Source organism: Cebus imitator, unplaced genomic scaffold (assembly GCF_001604975.1).
Source record: "Cebus imitator isolate Cc_AM_T3 unplaced genomic scaffold, Cebus_imitator-1.0 Scaffold227, whole genome shotgun sequence".
In the NCBI taxonomy this organism is placed as follows: Eukaryota; Metazoa; Chordata; class Mammalia; order Primates; family Cebidae; genus Cebus; species Cebus imitator.
Genome location: NW_016107542.1, coordinates 2,868,005 through 2,886,560, shown reverse-complemented (window position 1 = coordinate 2,886,560; position 18,556 = coordinate 2,868,005). Strand labels below are relative to the sequence as shown.

The 18,556-nt window shown below is 43.8% G+C and overlaps 1 protein-coding gene across 1 annotated transcript in view; it reads right to left on the bottom strand.

Annotated features, from left to right (window-relative positions):
- Positions 1-15,992, bottom strand: part of SLC1A1 (solute carrier family 1 member 1) — an 86,211-nt gene extending 70,219 nt beyond the window's left edge. Inside the window, exon 1 of the mRNA XM_017496974.2 lies at positions 15,647-15,992. Within this exon, the coding sequence (XP_017352463.1) occupies positions 15,647-15,737 (91 nt within the window). The 5' untranslated portion in view covers positions 15,738-15,992. The remainder of the gene's footprint in view (positions 1-15,646) is intronic.
- Between the last annotated feature and the right edge of the window lie 2,564 nt (positions 15,993-18,556).

Below are 18,556 nucleotides of genomic sequence, written 5' to 3'. Positions count from 1 at the left end.
GGAACACTTTTGCACTGTTGGTGGGAGTGTAAATTAGTTCAACCATTGTGGAAGACAGTGTGGCGATTCCTCAAGGACCTAGAAATAGAAATTCCATTTGACCAAGCAATCCCATTACTGGGTATATATCCAAAGAATTATAAGTCATTCTGTTATAAAGACCTATGCACAGGTATGTTCATTGCAGCACTGTTTACAATAGCAAAGACCTGGAACTAACTCAAATGCCCATCAATGATAGACTGGACAGGGAAAATGTGGCACATATACACCATGGAATACTATGCAGTCATGAAAAACGATGAGTTCATGGCCTTTGTAGGGAAATGGATGAATCTGGAAACCATCGCTCTCAGCAAACTGACACAAGAACAGAAAATCAAACACCTCATGTTCTCACTCGTAGGCGGTTGTTGAACAATGAGAACACATGGACACAGGGAGGGGAGCGTCACACACTGGGGTCTGTTTGGGGGAGGACTAGAGGAGGGACAGTGAGGGGTAGGGAGGTTGGGGAGGGATAACATGGGGAGAAATGCCAGATATAGGTGATGGGGGGATGGAGGCAGCAAACCACATTGCCATGTATGTACCTATGCAACAATCCTGCATGATCTGCACATGTACCCCAGAACCTAAAGTACAATATATATATATATATATATATATATATATATAAAAGAAAATCTTCCTCTTAAGATTGCACAGTGAAAGGTAACATTTAGTTAACTATAAAAGCTTACTGCCTTTAAAGAAATTACTTAAATCTACACAGAAGAAAAAGTCAACTTTTTAAAAACCGGTAAGAGCACTGTCTATAACACAATCCAAAATCTTTCAAACCCAATCACAGTGCTCTTTGCTGTTTTATGACAACAAGACCTTTATCTCCATCACTTCATAGAACTCAGAATCTCTTCAGTCTGGTGAAACGTCAGAAAATTCACCACATGCAAGAAAGAAATTCAAGAAGCAACAGCAGAAATGGAGCAAGCCTGATACATCTTCTGGTTGACAATTAACTTTTGCTAATAAAAAAGTAAAAACTTATTTTCCGACTCTTTAATGACCACATCTAGTGTTTGCCCACGCGGTTGTTCAAAGTATCCTGGAACAAGTAACAGAGACAGGCTAATTAATTTCTTATCACAGACATAATCTCCAGACAGGGAGAGAAATGAGCAGAATTTGGGTAAGGATGTGAAAGGATACTTGCAGGGGGAAAAATCCGGAAATAAAATCACTAAATGGTGTAAGAGTTGCTAAATACCACAGATGAAAACCCATCCAGGGTTGATTTGGCTGCCAGCCATGGTGCAATTATAGGAAAAAGAGATGGATATTCCATTTTCTCTTATTAGCCCAGAGAATTCTCTGGAAATCAGACTGGTTCTGGCACTGGTTTCTTGAGAAGGTCAGAGCTTCCTTAGGGTACAGAGATTCTCTCCAGTCTGGGGGTATCAGGGCTATGCTATGCTCACACTAAAATGGCTTCAGAACTGTTAGTAACCAGACTTGCTCTTCTTTTAGGGTCCCCAGTCCAGGAGTTAAATATGTTTGGGATGACTCAGGCTAGCATAAGAGTTCCTCATGGTCTTCACTCAAAAACTCATACAACTGAGTGGGTTTCTAAGGGATCAATGAGACTGGCTCATCAAAGATTTACTTTTTTTTTTTTTTTTTTTTTTTTTTTTTTTTTTTTTTTTTTTTTTTTTTTTTTTTTTTTTTTTTTTGAGACAGAGTCTTGTTATGTTGCCCAGGCTAGAGTACAGTGTCACAATCTTGGCTCAAGGCAACCTGTACCTCCTGGGTTCATGTGATTCTCCTGCCTCGGCCTCCTGAGTAGCTGGGACTACAGGCACGTGCCACCACGCCCAGCTAATTTTTTGTATTTTTAGCAGAGATGAGGTTTTACCGTGTTAGCCAGGATGGTCTCAAGCTCCTGACCTTGTGATCTGCCTTGGTCTCCCAAAGTGCTGGGATTACAGGGGTGAACCACTGTGCCCGGTGAGATTTACATTTTTTATTTTTCAATGAAGAAAGTTGTAATCAGCCAAAAATATTTGGGGACACCTCCTGTGAAGTAAGTGCCATGCTAGACGCTATGATGTGACAGACCTATGTAGTATTGCATTCTTGTCCTCAGGAAACAGGTAAGAAAAAGTGTGAAAGCACAATAACACATATATTAAATTATAGTTCCACGTAATACTGAAATTGAACCTAAGGGACGATAAGTCTTCCTTACTCATATTATCACCTTTATGCAGACTTGCTCTTACTAATCTTCAAGCCCAGAAATCCTACCACACCTGCTCAAGGCCATTCCAACTATGGCCTCCTCCAGGAACTTTCCGGTTGTACCTTTCTTCTTTGAAGGCTCATAGCATGCTGCAGCCTTCTGGCAGCATTTACCACACTCAGGATCATGTTAGTGATTGTGTATGTATTTCCACCAGTGGACTGAGAGGACAAAATAGACTTTGACTCTGCTGCTTCTCTTACCAGTAACATCAGTATTTGCTCAATTTAAATTCAGTTCCTAATTGATTGCCAAATGAATAGATTTTTTCCAGCAACAAACAATACTTTTATCTTATGTGCCAGTTCTGCTTGATTAACAGTGGTTGCCTGGAGCAAAGTTTTGAGGATTCTGAGGTCATGACAGAGCTCAGTAGTGAAAAGTTCTGTAATCAATTAGTGATGTCTGCCACAAAACAGCCATGGGAATGGTGGTGCAAATGCTGATAAATCAAGGATTAAGAATGCAGAGAAGGGAGATTATCTCCAGCCATCGTCAGAGACATCTACAGGACAGAAGTGGGAATTAGATGCATCTTCAGGGATGGGCAGGATAATAGTGAGTAAAACATTTGAGCAAAAGGATTAGGGCATGAATGTACAACAGTTCTGGGAAAGCAACCAGACAAGTTCCACTAGAATTCGAACACAAACAGAAGATATATGTAGGAGAAGCATAGGGGAAAGGACTAAGCACACATGATAAAGAAGAGCAACAAGACTGACAAAGGGTGAAGCAAGAAGGAGGAAAATAGGCTTTATTTCGCTACTTTGCAAGAATGAAGCCTGTGTTAGGTTTGCGAGGAAGGAAGAAGACTTGCTTAATGGGTCATAATTAATAATCTAAGCTTTGGAATCAGACAGTGCTGGGTGCTAATCCTTGCTCTGACTGTGTGCTCAGCTACATGACCTAAGCCTTGTAAATTCCAGTTTCCTCATCTGGTAAAATGGGAACTCCCTAACTCATTGTGCTGAGGGTCAAATGGGAGGTAAATGTACAGAAAACTTACAGTAAACTCTCAATAAATACTGATATTAGGGTTACTTAGCCACAAGAGAGAACTTTTCAAAAGAGAAAGTATATCACCCTCTCTCAATGTCTCATACTTTAGGGAATCTTTTCTTTTTTCTTTCTTTCTTTTTTTTGAGACAGGATCTCATTCTATCACCCAGGCAAGGGTGCTGCTGTGGCATTATTTTGGCTCACTGCAGACTCAACCTCCCAGGCTCAAGTGATCCTCCCACCTCAGACCCCTGAGTAGCTGGGACTATAGGCGTGAGCCACCACATCTGGTTAATTTTTGCATTATTTGTAGAGGTGAGGTGTCACCATGTTGCCCAGGCTGGTCTCAGATTCCTGGACTCAAGCAATCTGTCTGCCTTGGGCTCCCAAAGTGCTAGAATTAGCACTTTGTGTGTGTGAGCCACTATGCCTGGCCCATAATTTGGGTAAATCGTTTTTTTTTTTTTTTAATTTGGATAAGTCTTAAATGAAACCTGCAAAGTGGCTAAGTGGCTCAGAAAACAAGTCTTTGAGATACCCACAGAAATTGAGCAATATCAGTTTATTTTCCAGTAATGGGGAGAGGCTCAGAAGTCAGGCTGTCTGTAGTTTAGGCATTTCTGGTAATGGTGCATTTTTTGTTGCTGACTTAATTCCTTACTGAATTATAAGTAACTAGATAACTCTTAAGCAACAGAACAGTGGTAGAAAAATAATTGTACAATCTCACCCAAGCTGTCTTCTATAAGGATTTCCCCCTTGGTTGAGTGAGTGCTGTAGTTTTAACCATCTGAAACTGTTACATATAAATAGTTGTCTCAGGGAGATTGTAAGAATAAACACACTGTGTGGCCATGTGGACCCTCTCTGAGGGTGTTTCTGAAGCCAGGTTCCAGTCCCAAAGGCCACTATTGTTTCAATATGCAGACCAAGCAGAGTTACTTGATGCCACTATCAAGAGCCTTCCTAGATGTGTGGAGACCTGCTGTGACAATTGTCCTGTTTTGGACACAGTTAGGGACTCTGAGACTAAGAAGGGGCTGGGAGTGGTGACCTCAGCCTGAGTGCAGAGCGACTGGTGGAACACCTTGTCTTCTCAGGGCTGGTTCTAGGGCTTAGTGGCAGAGAACAAGGCACTGTATCCCTCCTTGTCTTTGCTGAGTGGAGACCGCTGCCCTGAGCTCACATAGCTGAGGCTGGGCCTGGGAGAGGAACGTGAAGCACCTGTGAGCTGGGATGAGGTCTGTCCATCCCAGAAAGTACAGGATTATTTACTAGAAAGGAAATATTCTACCTTTGGTAATGGAACAGGCAGTCAGCAGATATTTTTCAAAGTAAGGTAGTAACATTTCGGGCAAAGAGTGAGTCACTGAAACACTTCCTTTCCATTAACAGAGGTGTTACTGTGGAGTGTACTAATTACAACAGAGCACTCTTTGTTGCAGTCTGGGGCTGTTCCCTGAGCAAGTATAATGGATTAACTCTTTCTAAATCAGTCTCTGGGGTGGGGCAGCTCATACCTGTAATCTCACTTGAGGTGGGCAGATTACTTGCAGTCAGGAGTTCAAGACCCTCCCGGCCAAAATGGTAAAACCCTGTCTCTAATAAATATACAGAAAATACTAGCCAGTTGTGGTGGCAGGCACCTGTACTCCCAGCTACTTGGAAGGCGGAGGCAGGAGAATTGTTTGAGCCTGGAAGGTGGAGGTTGCAGTAGCCAAAATCACACTACTGCACTCCAGCCTGGGTGACTGAGTGAGGCTCTGTCTCAAAACAAAACAAAACAAAACAAAACCAACAAAATAGAAAAGGCCATTTAAAACACTTACTACTTTAACAGACACTGCTATGGGGGATTTAAATGGGCCGCTCAATGTTATCTAAAATGAGTTCATTTTATTTGAGAGTGCTTGAGTTGCCAGAGCATATGTGACCCCAGATCTCCCGCGACATGGGAAATTTGCAGTTCCTCAGACGAACACAGCTTCCCTGGCACCAGGCCAGTATATAATGGACTCTCTAGGATAGTTATTTTCTGTCTCAACTCTGTTAAAGGTAATCACAATTTCTCACAAGTAATTAACGTGGAAAGCTTTCTTTCTATATAAGCAAGGGCTCTTTTTCACATGCATACATGCTCTGTAATGACTGATTCTAATCCCACCTGTTTCTACTTTGTCTGACATAACCCAGGCTTTACTCATCTGAGCTCCACCACATCCTGAATTTGCACACAAAAATTTTCTATGCAGTGTGTCTTCATTTGAAGCTTCCTTTTTTCTTTTCTTTTCTTTTTTTTGTGATGGAATTTTGCTCTTATTGCCAAAGCTGGAGTGCAATGGTGTGATCTCAGCTCACTGCAACCTCCCCCTCCCAGGTTCAAGCAATTCCCCTGCTTCAGCCTCCCAAGTAGCTGGGATTATAGGTGCATGCCACCACACCTGGCTAATTTTTTGTATTTTTAGTAGAAATGGGGCTTCACCATGTTAGCCAGGCTGGTCTTGAACTCCTGACCTCAGGTGATCCGCGTACTTCGGCTTCCCCAAGTGCTGGGATCACAGGCGTGAGCCACCATACCTGGATGCTTCCTTTATTTCTTTTGTCCAGTACTCAAATTTTTGACCTGTAGGCAACTTCTATTTTGTAATTTTACTATACTAACCGTATCTTTTTTTTTGAGACAGAGTCTTGCTCTGTCGCCAGGCTGGAGTGCAGTGGCGTGATCTCAGCTCACTGCAACCTCCGCCTTCCAGGTTCAAGTGATTCTCCTGCCTCAGCCTCCTCAGAAGCTGGGATTACAGGCATCTGCCATCACAAACACCATATCTTAAATTAAGCAACATCTAACAAGATATTCAACATTTGCCAGCCATTAGCAATTTATATTCAAAGTCTTCCCAATAGGTGGCATTAAGATTATATATTCCAACTGCATGTGCAGAGTCTAATATGTAAAATCATTTTCAAGATTCATTTTATAATTTTGTGTTTAGATCATTTTGTTTGGGGTTTTAATTTGATAGACTTGAATTGTATATACCTTTCATAGAACAACCAAGAATCAGAATCTTTTCAGTGATCCTTCAAATCTGATTCTGATTTGGTTGCAAAAATGAAAACATCAGGCACAGGCATTCAAACCTCAAATTCTCTTTATAATTCTTTAATATGTAGAACTTTGGCTACACCAGAAGAAAGATCTCTTCTCTAAGGTACTTAACTAAGGAGATAAGTGAGATAGATGATAGAGATACATAATATATATACATATATAATGTATATAATACATAAATATTATATGTATATGTATGTATACATGTATATATAGAGACAGAGAGACATATCTCTCAGTATTTTAAAGAAAGTATAAGCAATATCATATATACTTTATATATATATATATATATATATTTGAATGAACTTAACACACTATCAACTCCCACATTTCTAGAAAATATTATGGAATCCAATTAGTAGTGCTCATTATTTTGCTAATAATGTCATGTCTGTGGCATGTTATGGAATAAATATATTAATACAAATTAAATATATATGAATCAACTAGCAGCCTTATCTGTTTTCATCAGTTTTCAGAAATATATAAACATAAAGCTATATTCCTCATTAAAAGCGTAAGTCCCCATTCTATAGGAATAACTATGCTTTTTTTGTTTTCCCTATGTCAAACTGATTATTTATTGTTGTGGAAATGACTGGTTTTGAGTATATAGGAACTAGGCTATTCCTATCATTTTAAAGAAACTATTATTTTATTTAGTGTTTTGGAGTATCCTGCACTTCGCAAATATTTTAAATTAGAGATATATAAAGTTCAAAAACATACATATATTAGAGCTTCTAAACTAATACTGACATAGAACATATTACCATGGTAATAGCCCTGTATACAATTTACATTTATTATCCTTATGTCACTGATCAGCAGTTCAAACAGAACAGTTGACTCAATGTCAAAGTCATTTCATCCTCTGGTAATGCCCTTTAATCCTCACTTAGCTCCCTACAGAAGAGTTTCTCTGGCTCCCAGCAATGAACTGAGGAATGACTATATAGTCATAGAGCTAAAGGTTCTTAAAGCTAGAAGGACTCTCAGAGATTTTATAACCCAAGTCAACAGTTACTCAGCCTACATTCCACTAGGTCCTGATCCTAAGCCCTTGGCAGACAGCAGTAATCAATTTGAGAACTTTTGTTTTCAACTGTTTTTCAACAAACATCATACCAGATAGTCCACTACCTATAAATGGTAGTAGGCATATGAATAGTCTTCTTTGCTCTCCCAGCTAATCTAAATCCCTTTCTTGTTATTGAGAAACAAAAGCCCAGAGAGTATAAGTATCAGATATACTTTAAAATTTTTTTAAAATTAGTTTTTAAGAGTCAGTCTCATTACTTTATGGTCTCATTTTATTTTTTAGTGCCTATTAAATGTAAAAAGAGGGACCTCAAGGGGTCTGTAATCTAGTTTTGAGAAAGAAAAGATTAACATGCTTGATATTTAGGTAGACTCATTAAGTGTTAATCTGTGTTGCTGACATAGATCAGAGGGGGCTGAAACAGGCAGAGGAGAATTTATGAAGGAAATAGAGTTTGATCTAAGCTTTAGGGTCTTTTATTCCCTTGACAAAAAGGACAACCTTTTACTAACTCTCTGGGTCATAAATGGCTCAACAATTCAACAAATGTATTCAGCCTACTGTGCAATGTGACAGGTACTGTGGGCACGGAGAAGAGCAACACAAAATTCCTTTCCTCAGGGTTCATGAGTTGGAGAGGGAGGCAGAAAAATCAGAATATAGGATAATAAACACCACACAGCAACAGGAGAGGATAGTGGTTAGAAGCAGAGTTTCTGGAGCCAGACTTCCAGGGTTTGAATCCCAGCTCTGCTCTTGGCCTTGGAAAGTTTCTTAACTCTCTGTGCCTCAGTTTTCTGAAAATATGCCTGATGGAAAGATTAAATAGATTAGTAAGTATATAGCACTCAGAACAGTACTTGGCACAGAGTAATGGATACATAAGTCTCGAAAAGAAATTCTGTGTTGTTTTAAGCCACCCAGTGTGTGGCGATTTGTTACGATAGCCACAGGAAAGGAATACAGTGCTTCACCCTTAACTCCTCCCTTCCATCCCAGGATTATAATGTCGTGTTCTCTGTTCAGGGCCAATTCCCAACCAGGTCCCCCACTTCACACTTTTACTATCCCAGGCCTCACTCCACCCAACATCATTCATTGTTCTCTCTCTCTCTCTTCTGCATTTATTATTCTTATTATTTAGAGATAGGGTCTTGCTCTATCACCTCGGCTGGAGTACAGTGGTGTGATCACACTCACTGCACCCTGGAACTCCTGGCCGCATGTGATCTTCCCACGTCAACTGCCTGAGTAGTTGGGGCTACAGGTGCACGCCATCATGCCTGGCTAATATAATTTTTATTTTGCAGAGACAGGGGTCCTGCTGTGTTGCCTAGGCTGGTCTTGAACTCCTAGTCTCAAGCAGTCCTTTCACCTTGGCCTCCCAAGGTGCTGGGATTACAGACATGAGTCACCATGTCCCGTGGCATTTTTATTTTTAATGATTGTTTCTCTTTGGGTTCAGTCAGACTCCAGTCTCCTTAAAAAACAAAAAACAAACCAAAAAAACAAAACAAAAAAAAAGACTGGTGCAGTGGTTCGCACTTGTAATCCTAGCACTTTGGGAGGCTGAGGCAGGAGGATAGCTTGAAGCCAGGAGTTGAAGACCAGCTTGGGCAACAAAACGTGACCATGTCTCTTAAAGAAAAGGGAAAGAAAATACTCTCTGGGTTTTAAATGTGACTTCCACTTTCTCTGAATTCTTTCACACCTAAGTGCCTCCAGATAAAAGCTCAGAAGGTCACATCCATGTCTTTTGTATCCCAATCCTGCTGAACATTATCCCCAGACCCCCTCACTCCTGCCCCTGTCTCTCACCCATCACTGTTCCTGTTAATTTCTATCACACCACTTCCAGTTTCTCCTATGGGCCCCTTCTCTGTCCAGGCTCCAATGTTGGGGTTGTCCAGGACTCTGTCTTTGGTCTTCTCTTCTCCCTATTCTCTGAGAATAGGTTCATTCATTCCCAAAGCCTTAACCAAGTGCCTGACATGCTCTCTTAAGTCAACACTTCACTTCACATTTGTCTCCTGAGCACTGGACTCACTTAGCCAGCTGCTTGTTGCCTGTCTTTACCCAAACACCCGCCTGGTTCCTTGAACTCAACATGTCCACAGTGGAACCTGCCATGTTCTTTTCCAAGTTGGTGCCCCTTCCAGGACTCTCTATGCTGCTAGAGATGCCCACGCCTTCTCCCTTGGACCAAATCCAGCCAAGTCCTGCAGGTTAACCTCGAGCAGCTGTTTTTTATTCTGTTCCACCACCAGCTGCTCAGCTGAGGCACCCATCCACCCTTGCCTGTACCCTGGACCTGAACCACCCTATTGCTCTCACCCCGGCCTCACCTCCGCTTCTTCTCCTCCTACTCTCTCCCTCCCTCATTCCAGTCCTTGATGTTTCTCAGACAAACTAGGATGCTCCCCAGATATCTGTGCAACTTGTTCCTTCACCTCTCCTCAGTCTTAATTGTCACCTCCTCAGTATGGCCTCCCTTGTCACCCTGTTTAAAACTGCAACCCCCCACCTTGCCAGCCCACTCCCTGTGCTAAACTACTTCAGAACACTATTCCCATCTAACACACTCTATACAGTAGCTTACCTATGTGTTCTGTTTATGGTCTACCTCTCTCTACTTGAACATAAGTCCCATGAGGACATGTAACCGGGTGACAGGAGCAGGGCCGTGGGGGTATCCCAAAGATGCTCACTGTTCCCCTATGGGATGTGTTTTCCCAGGTCCTTGGGCCTCACAAAACCAAGAATGGGGAGGGGATTCCAGAGAGGGAAATCTGATAGGTAAGGGAATAGGGGAAATTTAACCCCGGGCCACATTTAAGTTCTTGTTCAGTGAGAGGAGCTTTTCCAGACCTCCTCTGGAGTGATTGATCTTTGACTCTAATATAGGATTGGTTGCCTGGCCCGGGATCAAAGCCTCCTCCCTTGGAGCTTTTGGCAGGCTTTCTAAACAAAGGAAGCTCACCTGGGCTGTCTACCTAGCCCACGCACCGCACAGGAAAGTTTGACAAAGAACTCTAGGCTTCGGGATGGGGAGGTGGATGGAGGCATTGCACTGGGAAGTTCTTGCGTTTGAAACCACACCCCTTGTGGACCCGGGAAGAGAAGTTAACAAAGTCCTTCAGACATGCTGTGTGACCCAGCTCTAGAACAATCCTTGGTGCACAGTGGGTGATGTCTGATATATATCTGTTGAACGAATGGCTGAAGTGTTGATTGCTGCAGGGATATTCCTACGCACGGCTGAGCCAAGGTTCTGTGCAGATGCGTGACTGGGCCTGGAACCAGCGGTTCCCGGGCCCTACCCTCAGGGGCTTCACAGACAAAGCGGGAAAGCCTATGCCACGTCTCAAATTGGCACGGCCAGATGCATGCTACATGAGCTCCAGGGTAGGAGACATGAGGCTGGGCAAGGGTATTACTAGGACCGTGAAGGAACTGTTTCTGATTTTAGACAATGGAATCAGAATCTATGCATGACTGCTTCCTTAGCACTCCAAAGAAAACAATTTAAAAGGAATAAGCTTGCCAGCTCCATCATGTAAATCCCAATACCTATTGCTTTTTCTGAATATCTCTAAGTTGAAATCACAGATTTTTCAAATGACTAAAGTAACAGCATAACTGGTCTGGAAAGATTATGTTTTATATTGTGACTAGGCTAAGGATATAAGAATTACCTTAACATTATACAATATGTAATCATTATTGAGTGGCCTGAATTAGAAGGCTGGCAGAATCTTCACTCAGTAATTCTGCTTGGACAGAATTCCTACTTAGAGCAAAAAACCTTCCTTCAGAATTTAAATACATACTTAAATTATATTTATATAAATTATATATTTAAATATTATATTTAAATGAATTGAGGATTAGGGTGTGGGGCACAAAACAAAATGATTTATTCTACTTCCCCTTTAAAAAAATGACTAATACTACTGAGGCAGGTATTAGCTCAGGCAGAGCATATAATCAGAACACTTGAATCATCCTAGACTAAATTACAGGCTGGACACTAAGCAAGACTGAGAAAGAAACATAGCATGAGAGAATTTATTTCATAAGAAAATTTTAATTTTCTCATAATCAAATTATTCAGATTTACCTTAAAATAACAACTATTGAGTGCTGAATATATTCCAGCCACACCACTGAGTATTTTCACATTATCTTAATCACCTCTAATAACAAATGAGGTAATGACTGATATCTCCAATTTCCAGAAGGGGAAACTGAGGCTTGAAGGGAATACACAATTTGCCTAAACGATAGAGCTTGGTAGTCAGGGAATTCAAATCCCAAGGATTCTTCACTCCAGGCTCTGTGCTAATTCAGCCATTGTATGGAAGCAGAGAATAAGCCTATAAGAATTGTAATGAAAGCCATGAAAATGTTCCTAGTGGTATTTTAGTAGAGGATTTTCCTGTGAAAATCCGAGATATTATTTTCAGGACCATGTAGGGTGTCACAGAAACTAACAAAGATGGTCAACTATCTATTCAATCCCTTCATCTTGTGAACAAGAATTTCAGAAATGCTTAGTTCTTAGCATTTCCTTGTCTATAAAGAGTGAACTTCCACACCTAATAAAGATGACCTTTTATTACATTTTCCCTCATGTGCTATATCTAGAAAAATCAGAGGCTTTAAGTTGGCTCATAAAAATCTTTGTCCCTTATTTCCATAATCAAATATTTTAAAGTGTTAGGGCTACTGAATTATATATAGCAGGGACCAAACATCTCATTTCATTAGTATTTCTTTAAACTACATTTTTAGAAGTAGAGATGAGATCAGGCTGGTCTCAAACTCATGAACTCACTCATTCCTCTCTCCTCAGCCTCTCAAAGTGCTGGGATTACAGGTGTGAGCCACTGTACCTGGTCAGGGACCAAACATTTCAATGGCTATAATCAGAAGATGATGCTTTGTCAGGATAGTTAATAAATTTCGCAGGTTTGTTTCTTTTTGAGATGGAGTCTTGCCCTGTTGCCCAGGCTGGAGTGCAATGGTGCAATCTCAGCTCACTGCAATCTCCACCTCCCGGGTTCAAGCAGTTCTCTTGCCTCAGCCTCCCGAGTAGCTGGGATTACAGGTGCCCACCACCATGCCTGGCTAATTTTTGTATTTTTAGTAGAGACAGGGTTTCACCATCTTGGCCAGGCTGGTCTTGAAATCCTGACCTCACGATCCACCTGCCTTGGCCTCCCAAAGTGCTGAGGTTACAGGTGTGAGCCACCACGCCTAGCCACAGTTTTTTAATTCTTTAAGGTCCACATGCTGAAAAGTCCAGAAGGGAGGTGACATCAGAACTCTTGTGATTTTCCTGGATCAATTAAGGCAGTTATAAAATAAACTATCATGATCTAGCAAAAGCTTATGAATAGACTCAGTGTCACTGTTATAAGTCACAGGAATTTCACTGCCAGTTAAACAAGTCAGCCCTTACAGGCCACACAAACAGAAGTATGATTTTCCACTCAGGCCCAGTACTCTGAAGAAACAGGAAAAGAAAGGGCCCCTGTTAATGGTGTGCAGTGTTGGATCTAAGTTTGAGACTTCTCAGACCAGAAGCAGGTCTGCCCTTTGTTGCCATCTGAAGGAATAATATCCAGGAAGATTTTAGCTGGGCACTTAGAATTTTTAAGTAGTGGCTTTCCTTTGTGGAGAAAAGTACTCAAACCAAGCACACACACATTAAAATTGGAGGAAAGTGTCAATCTGTGACCAAAGGTCATGTCTGCAAAATGGGCATGTATTTCTTGACCCTGAAGATGTATTCATGCAACAGGTTCCAAAAGCCAGAGAACAATTGCTTAAAATATTTTCCAAACCAGTCTCTAGTGAATTGGCAACATTTGGGTAACAAGTGAATGTCTGTGGAGAGCCCCATGCTGAAAAGGCAAGATTACTTCACTTTCACAGGGAATCAGGAGGGAGACACAAGCCAATGTTTACCTTGCAAAATCTTTTTCTTTTCCTTTAGACAGGGTCTCACTCTTGTCGCCCAGGCTGAAGTGCAGTGTCATGATCATGATCACGGCTCACTGCAGCCTTGACCTCCCTGGGCTCAGGTGATCCTCCTACCTCAGCCTCCTGGGTAGCTAGGACTACAGGTGTGTACCACCACGCTAATTTTTATTTTTATTTTTTTTTGTAGAGATGGAGTTTCACCACGTTGGCCAGGCTGGTCTCCAACTCCTGGGCTCAAGCAGTCCTCCCTCCTTGGCCTTCCAAAATGTTGGAATTATAGGTGTGAGTCGTCACCACGCCTGGCCCTCTAAAAGTCTTTTCTCTCTTTTTTTTTTTTTTTTTAAGGTGGATTCTCGCTCTGTCACCCAGGCTGGAGTGCAGTTGTGTAATCTTGGCTCCCTTCAGCCTCTGCCTTCTGGGTTCAAGCAATACTTCTGCCTCAGCCTCCTGAGTAACTGGGATTACAGGCATGTGCCGCCACGCCTTATTTTTTATTTTTAGTAGAGATGGGGTTTCACCATGTTGGCCAGGCTGGTCTTGAACTCCTGACCTCAAGTGATCCATATGCCTCAACCTCCCAAAGTGCTGGGATTACAGGTGTAAGCCTCTCTCAAAGTCTTTAAAAAGAGTTTTAACAATTAATCCTCGACTCTCATCACTAGGAAAATAAACAAGTCCATCTCTTCTCTTTGCCCTAAAGGAAATCAAATTGTTCTTTGTACCTGTGATTTAAATATGGTGGAGTAGGATAAACCTTCCCTTTAAAATGTCCAATATGGAAATATTCCAGATTTGCTTCTCTACTTCTCTTCTTTCCACCTACAAATAGCCTCTCCTAGGGCTATTCCAGGATGTTACTTATTTACTAGAAACCTCACTTTCCTTTGCACAAGGTTCTTGAGAATCCAGTCTGACCCCAAGAATCCCATTAACTTCCAAAGGCCATTTCCCTCCCCTTCCTCCGCCCTGAGGGAGAGAGGGTGGCTCAGAGGGGAAGGAGGTAACACCATATATTCTGAGATTTAGAAGCAGCAACTGGAAAGGAAAGTACCTGAGTTTGGGAGGGGACAAGGTGTCTCCACTTGCCTTTTCAGCAGACACTTCTGCAGTTTCCAAAGGGAAGGTGGAGACTTACCTGCTAAGAGTCCCTACTTTGGAGCTATCACAGGAAAAGGAGACAGATAAGGCCCTAGCCGCAAGGAAGTGCATCCCCAGGCCCAAGCTAGAAAACACACAATCTTGGCAAAAAATCAGAATCTAAATAGGAATAACTCATACCTCTGAGCAATGGCTCAGACATCCACCTGGTCCAGTGATCTACGAGGGGTGGATCACTTAAATACACCCTTGTTTAAAAACAGGCAAGGATGGCTTAAACATTATTTTAAATACAAAAACAACGTGGAGAGCAAGGAAGGCAGGAGGGGAGGCGGCTGAGTTCTTTTAGCTTTCTTCCCCGTGACCTCCCGTGGGCCACAATGGCACATCCCAGAATTCAGGCATGAATCTGGCAGCTTTTCAGAGCCCGGGTGCAGGCAGTTGGCGCTTGCCGCGTGGTAAGGCACCTTTCCACGCACTGCCCAGGGTGAGTGGCAGCAACGTTCTCAGCCTCCCGCCCCTAAGGGTCCGGCCCATCCCGGAGGCCAAGGTGCCTCTTCCAGTTCGACTGAGAACTGTAATCCACACTCAACCTCTGTCCAGGCAGCGTGGCTGTGGGTGAGGGGTGAGGCCAAGGTGCCTCTTTCAATTCGACTGAGAACTGTCATTCATCCACAATCTCTGTCAGGGCAGCGTGGCTGGGGGTGGGGGATGAGAAAGGTGTCGGTGGTAGGGGGAGATACAGTGCAGGATTAACAAAGAAAAAAATCTAACCCTGTTTTCAAACGAGCAGAACCGAGAGCTACTTGCTTCCGTTTCCACCCCCAAGCCCGTTTGATCATTTTGGGTAGAGCAGGAACCAGCAACTCAAAGAGCACTTAAATGGGAGTCCCTGAGGAGCTTTGTTCTTAGTGTGCAATAATCAGAACGCTTGGGGTAAAGCCCCCGCCGGGGGAGGGGAGCGAGGCTAAGACCTAGAGGGCGCCGAGGGACCCTGCACGGAGTGCGCCAGTGCCAAGCCCACCCTCACTGCCGCACGCGGCCTGGGCGCAGGGAGCGCGTGAGGGTGCGTGTATCTCCCACCCGCCGCGCTGCTCACCTAGCACCACCGCGGCCACAGTGGACAGCAGCAGCCAGTTATTCTTCAGGAAGCGCTTCCACTCACATCCCTTCCTCGCCGGTTTCCCCATGGCGGTCGCCGCTATTGTGCGTGGAGCTCGGCCGTGAGCGCGTGGGCTAGGCGACCCGGGGACCGCTGGCTGCTCGGCGGCTGGCGAGATGCAGGTGTATAGGAGATAGGTGACCGCTGGTCGCTGCAGTCGCCGCTGTCACCACCGCCGTTGCTGCTGCCACCTGGGATCGCGCACCGCACCAGCCGCCCAGCCAGCCTGGTGGTTTTGCGTGGCAGGCGCGCTCGGCTCCTCCTGCCGCCGCCGCGCTTGGCGGCGCCGGGGCCAACCAGCGAGGCAGGAGGGAGGAGCGGTGAGCCCGGGGAGGGAGGGTGGGTGGGTGCGTGCGTGGGGCGCCCGGGGTCCCCAGGGAGCAGGCGTGGGAGGGCGCCCAGCGCTGCGGCAGGAGCTGGGGCGGCCTCTCTGGGAACGCTGCGTCTTGCTCCACAGCCTTCCGCTAGAGTCTGTCTCGCTTTCCACGGCCCCCCTTATGTTAGGTCTTTGGGTTCAGGGCTTTCTTCTGTCCCTACCCCAGAGAGGCGGAGCCACTGACCCCCTCGGCGTGAACTTCATCCTGCACACCTCCCTCTCCTTTCTCCACACCAGCAATTTCCAGTGCCAGCACCTGGAGAACCGGGGCCCTTTCGAGTTGGGGGAAACTGATTTTGCCTTGGGTCTCTCTTGCCCCGCTACGCAAGCTGGGATTTGCCAGCAGCCGCAAAAGCCTGAAGCCTCTGGAAGGAGAGAACGGAGTCCTGGGGCAGAACAGGGCTTTGGAAACTTTCATGTGGAGCCTCCGTTGCCCCCACAGGGATTATTAACTCTCCTCTTAGAGTCGCGGGAGGTGATTTGTCTGTGGACACTGGGCTTGGAAGTGATCCCTGCACGCGGAGATGGTGATCCCTCTTAGAACTTTACTTCCGCTCCTTGGGACTTGCTCTGTGACCACAGGCCCTGGAGCTTGGAGAGTTGGTGTAGTAATTAGGACTGAGAACCGATTGGGGAGCTGTTCTGGGGAGAAAGTGGGCGGCCCATCTCTAAGGCCCAATGCATTGGAAAGGCAAACACAGGAGAAACTAGATTAGTAGTGCCAAATATACTTGGTGTTGCTAAGTGAATTTCTGATTCTCTCCCATTTTTCCACCAATTTTTTTTTCACCCTCACACAAACTCCTTTCCCCCCTTTACCAAATCAGTACCTCCACAGCTGTAAGCTGTCTTCTTACCAGCTTTCCTAATATTAAGCGAGGCTGGAACCCTTTTTGCTTATGGTAGAATCTACCCTGATTGAGGGTAGGGAGAATTTCCCCTACTAGATTTTCTAATGACTAAATCCTCACAATTAGAGTTTCATTCCTTTGGCGTAAATTGATACAAGCATCTTTGAAGCGATAATAGATTAAGATTTACAACCCTGTAGACTTTAGTATGAATGAGTTTATCAGCTCCTTTCTAGAAAGTAAACTTTGAGAGAAAGAAGGGTAGAGGGATATTAAGGTCACTGGGTGTCTGAGGAAGATGTAAAGAAATGTCAGAAGGGAAACTATAAAGAAAGAGAGAACAGTGCCCGGCGCGGTGGCTCACATCTGTAATCCTAGCACTTTGGGAGGCTAAGGCAGGCAGATCACTTGAGGTCAGGAGTTCGAGAGCAGCCTGACCAACATGGCGAAACCCCGTCTCTACCAAAAATACAAAAATGAGCTGGGTGTGGTGGCGGGCACCTGTAATCCCAGTTATTCGGGAGGCTGAGGCAGGAGAATCACTTGAACCCACGATGTGAAGGTTGCAGTGAGCCGAGATCATGCCACTGCACTCCAGCTTGGACAATGGGAGTGAAACCCTTTCTCAAAAGAAAAAAAAAAAAGAGAGAACAGATTTATCCCACAGTAAAAGGCAGCTGGAAAAAACTCAAATTACCAACATGAATGGTAAACATATTATGGAACTGCCAAGCAATATTACCTTATGCAGCCTATATAAAGGAAGTTTATGAAGTTTTTAACAGCATGGGATGGGATAGCATGTTATAAATCTATATTTATAAATATAAAGGGAAGAAAGAAATACTGAAATTGTATATACAATTTGATCACATATATATAAGTTAAACATACTGGCCAGGTACAGTGGCTCTCACCTGTAATCTCAGTACTTTGGGAAGCCAAGACAGGAGGACTGCTTCAGCCCAGGAGTTCAAGACCAGCCTGGGCAACATAGTGAGACCCCTGTCTCTACAAAAATTAAACCAACCAACAAGCAGATGGGAAAAAAACCATGTGCTTAGAAAAAATGACCAGAAGAAATATGCCAAAAATTTTAACAACAGTCATCTTTGCCTTCTGTCTTTTGTATTTTCAAAGTGTCTACCATAGAGCTGGGTGTGTCGGCTCACATCTATATTCCCAGTGCTTTGGGAAGCTGAGGCAGAAGGGTCACTTGAGGCCAGAAGTTGGCGACCAGCCTGGGCAATATAGTGAAATCTTGACTCTACAAAACTTAATAATAATCTGGGATAGCCGGGCGTGGTGGCACATGCCTATAATCCCAGCTACCTGGTAGGCTGAGGCAGCAGAATTGCTTGAACCTGGGGGGCAGAGGTTGCAGAGCCAAGATTGTGCCATTGCACTCTAGCCTGGGCAACAAGAGTAAAACTCCATCTCAATAAATAAATAAATAATATAATCTGGGCACGATAGCATACACCTGTAGTCCCTGCTACTTGGGAGGCTGAGGCAAGAGGATGGCTTGAGCCCAGGAGTTCGAGGTTGCAGAGAGCCTTGATTGCACCACAGTACTCTAGCCTGGATGACAGAGCAAGACCCTATCTCAAAAAACAAAAA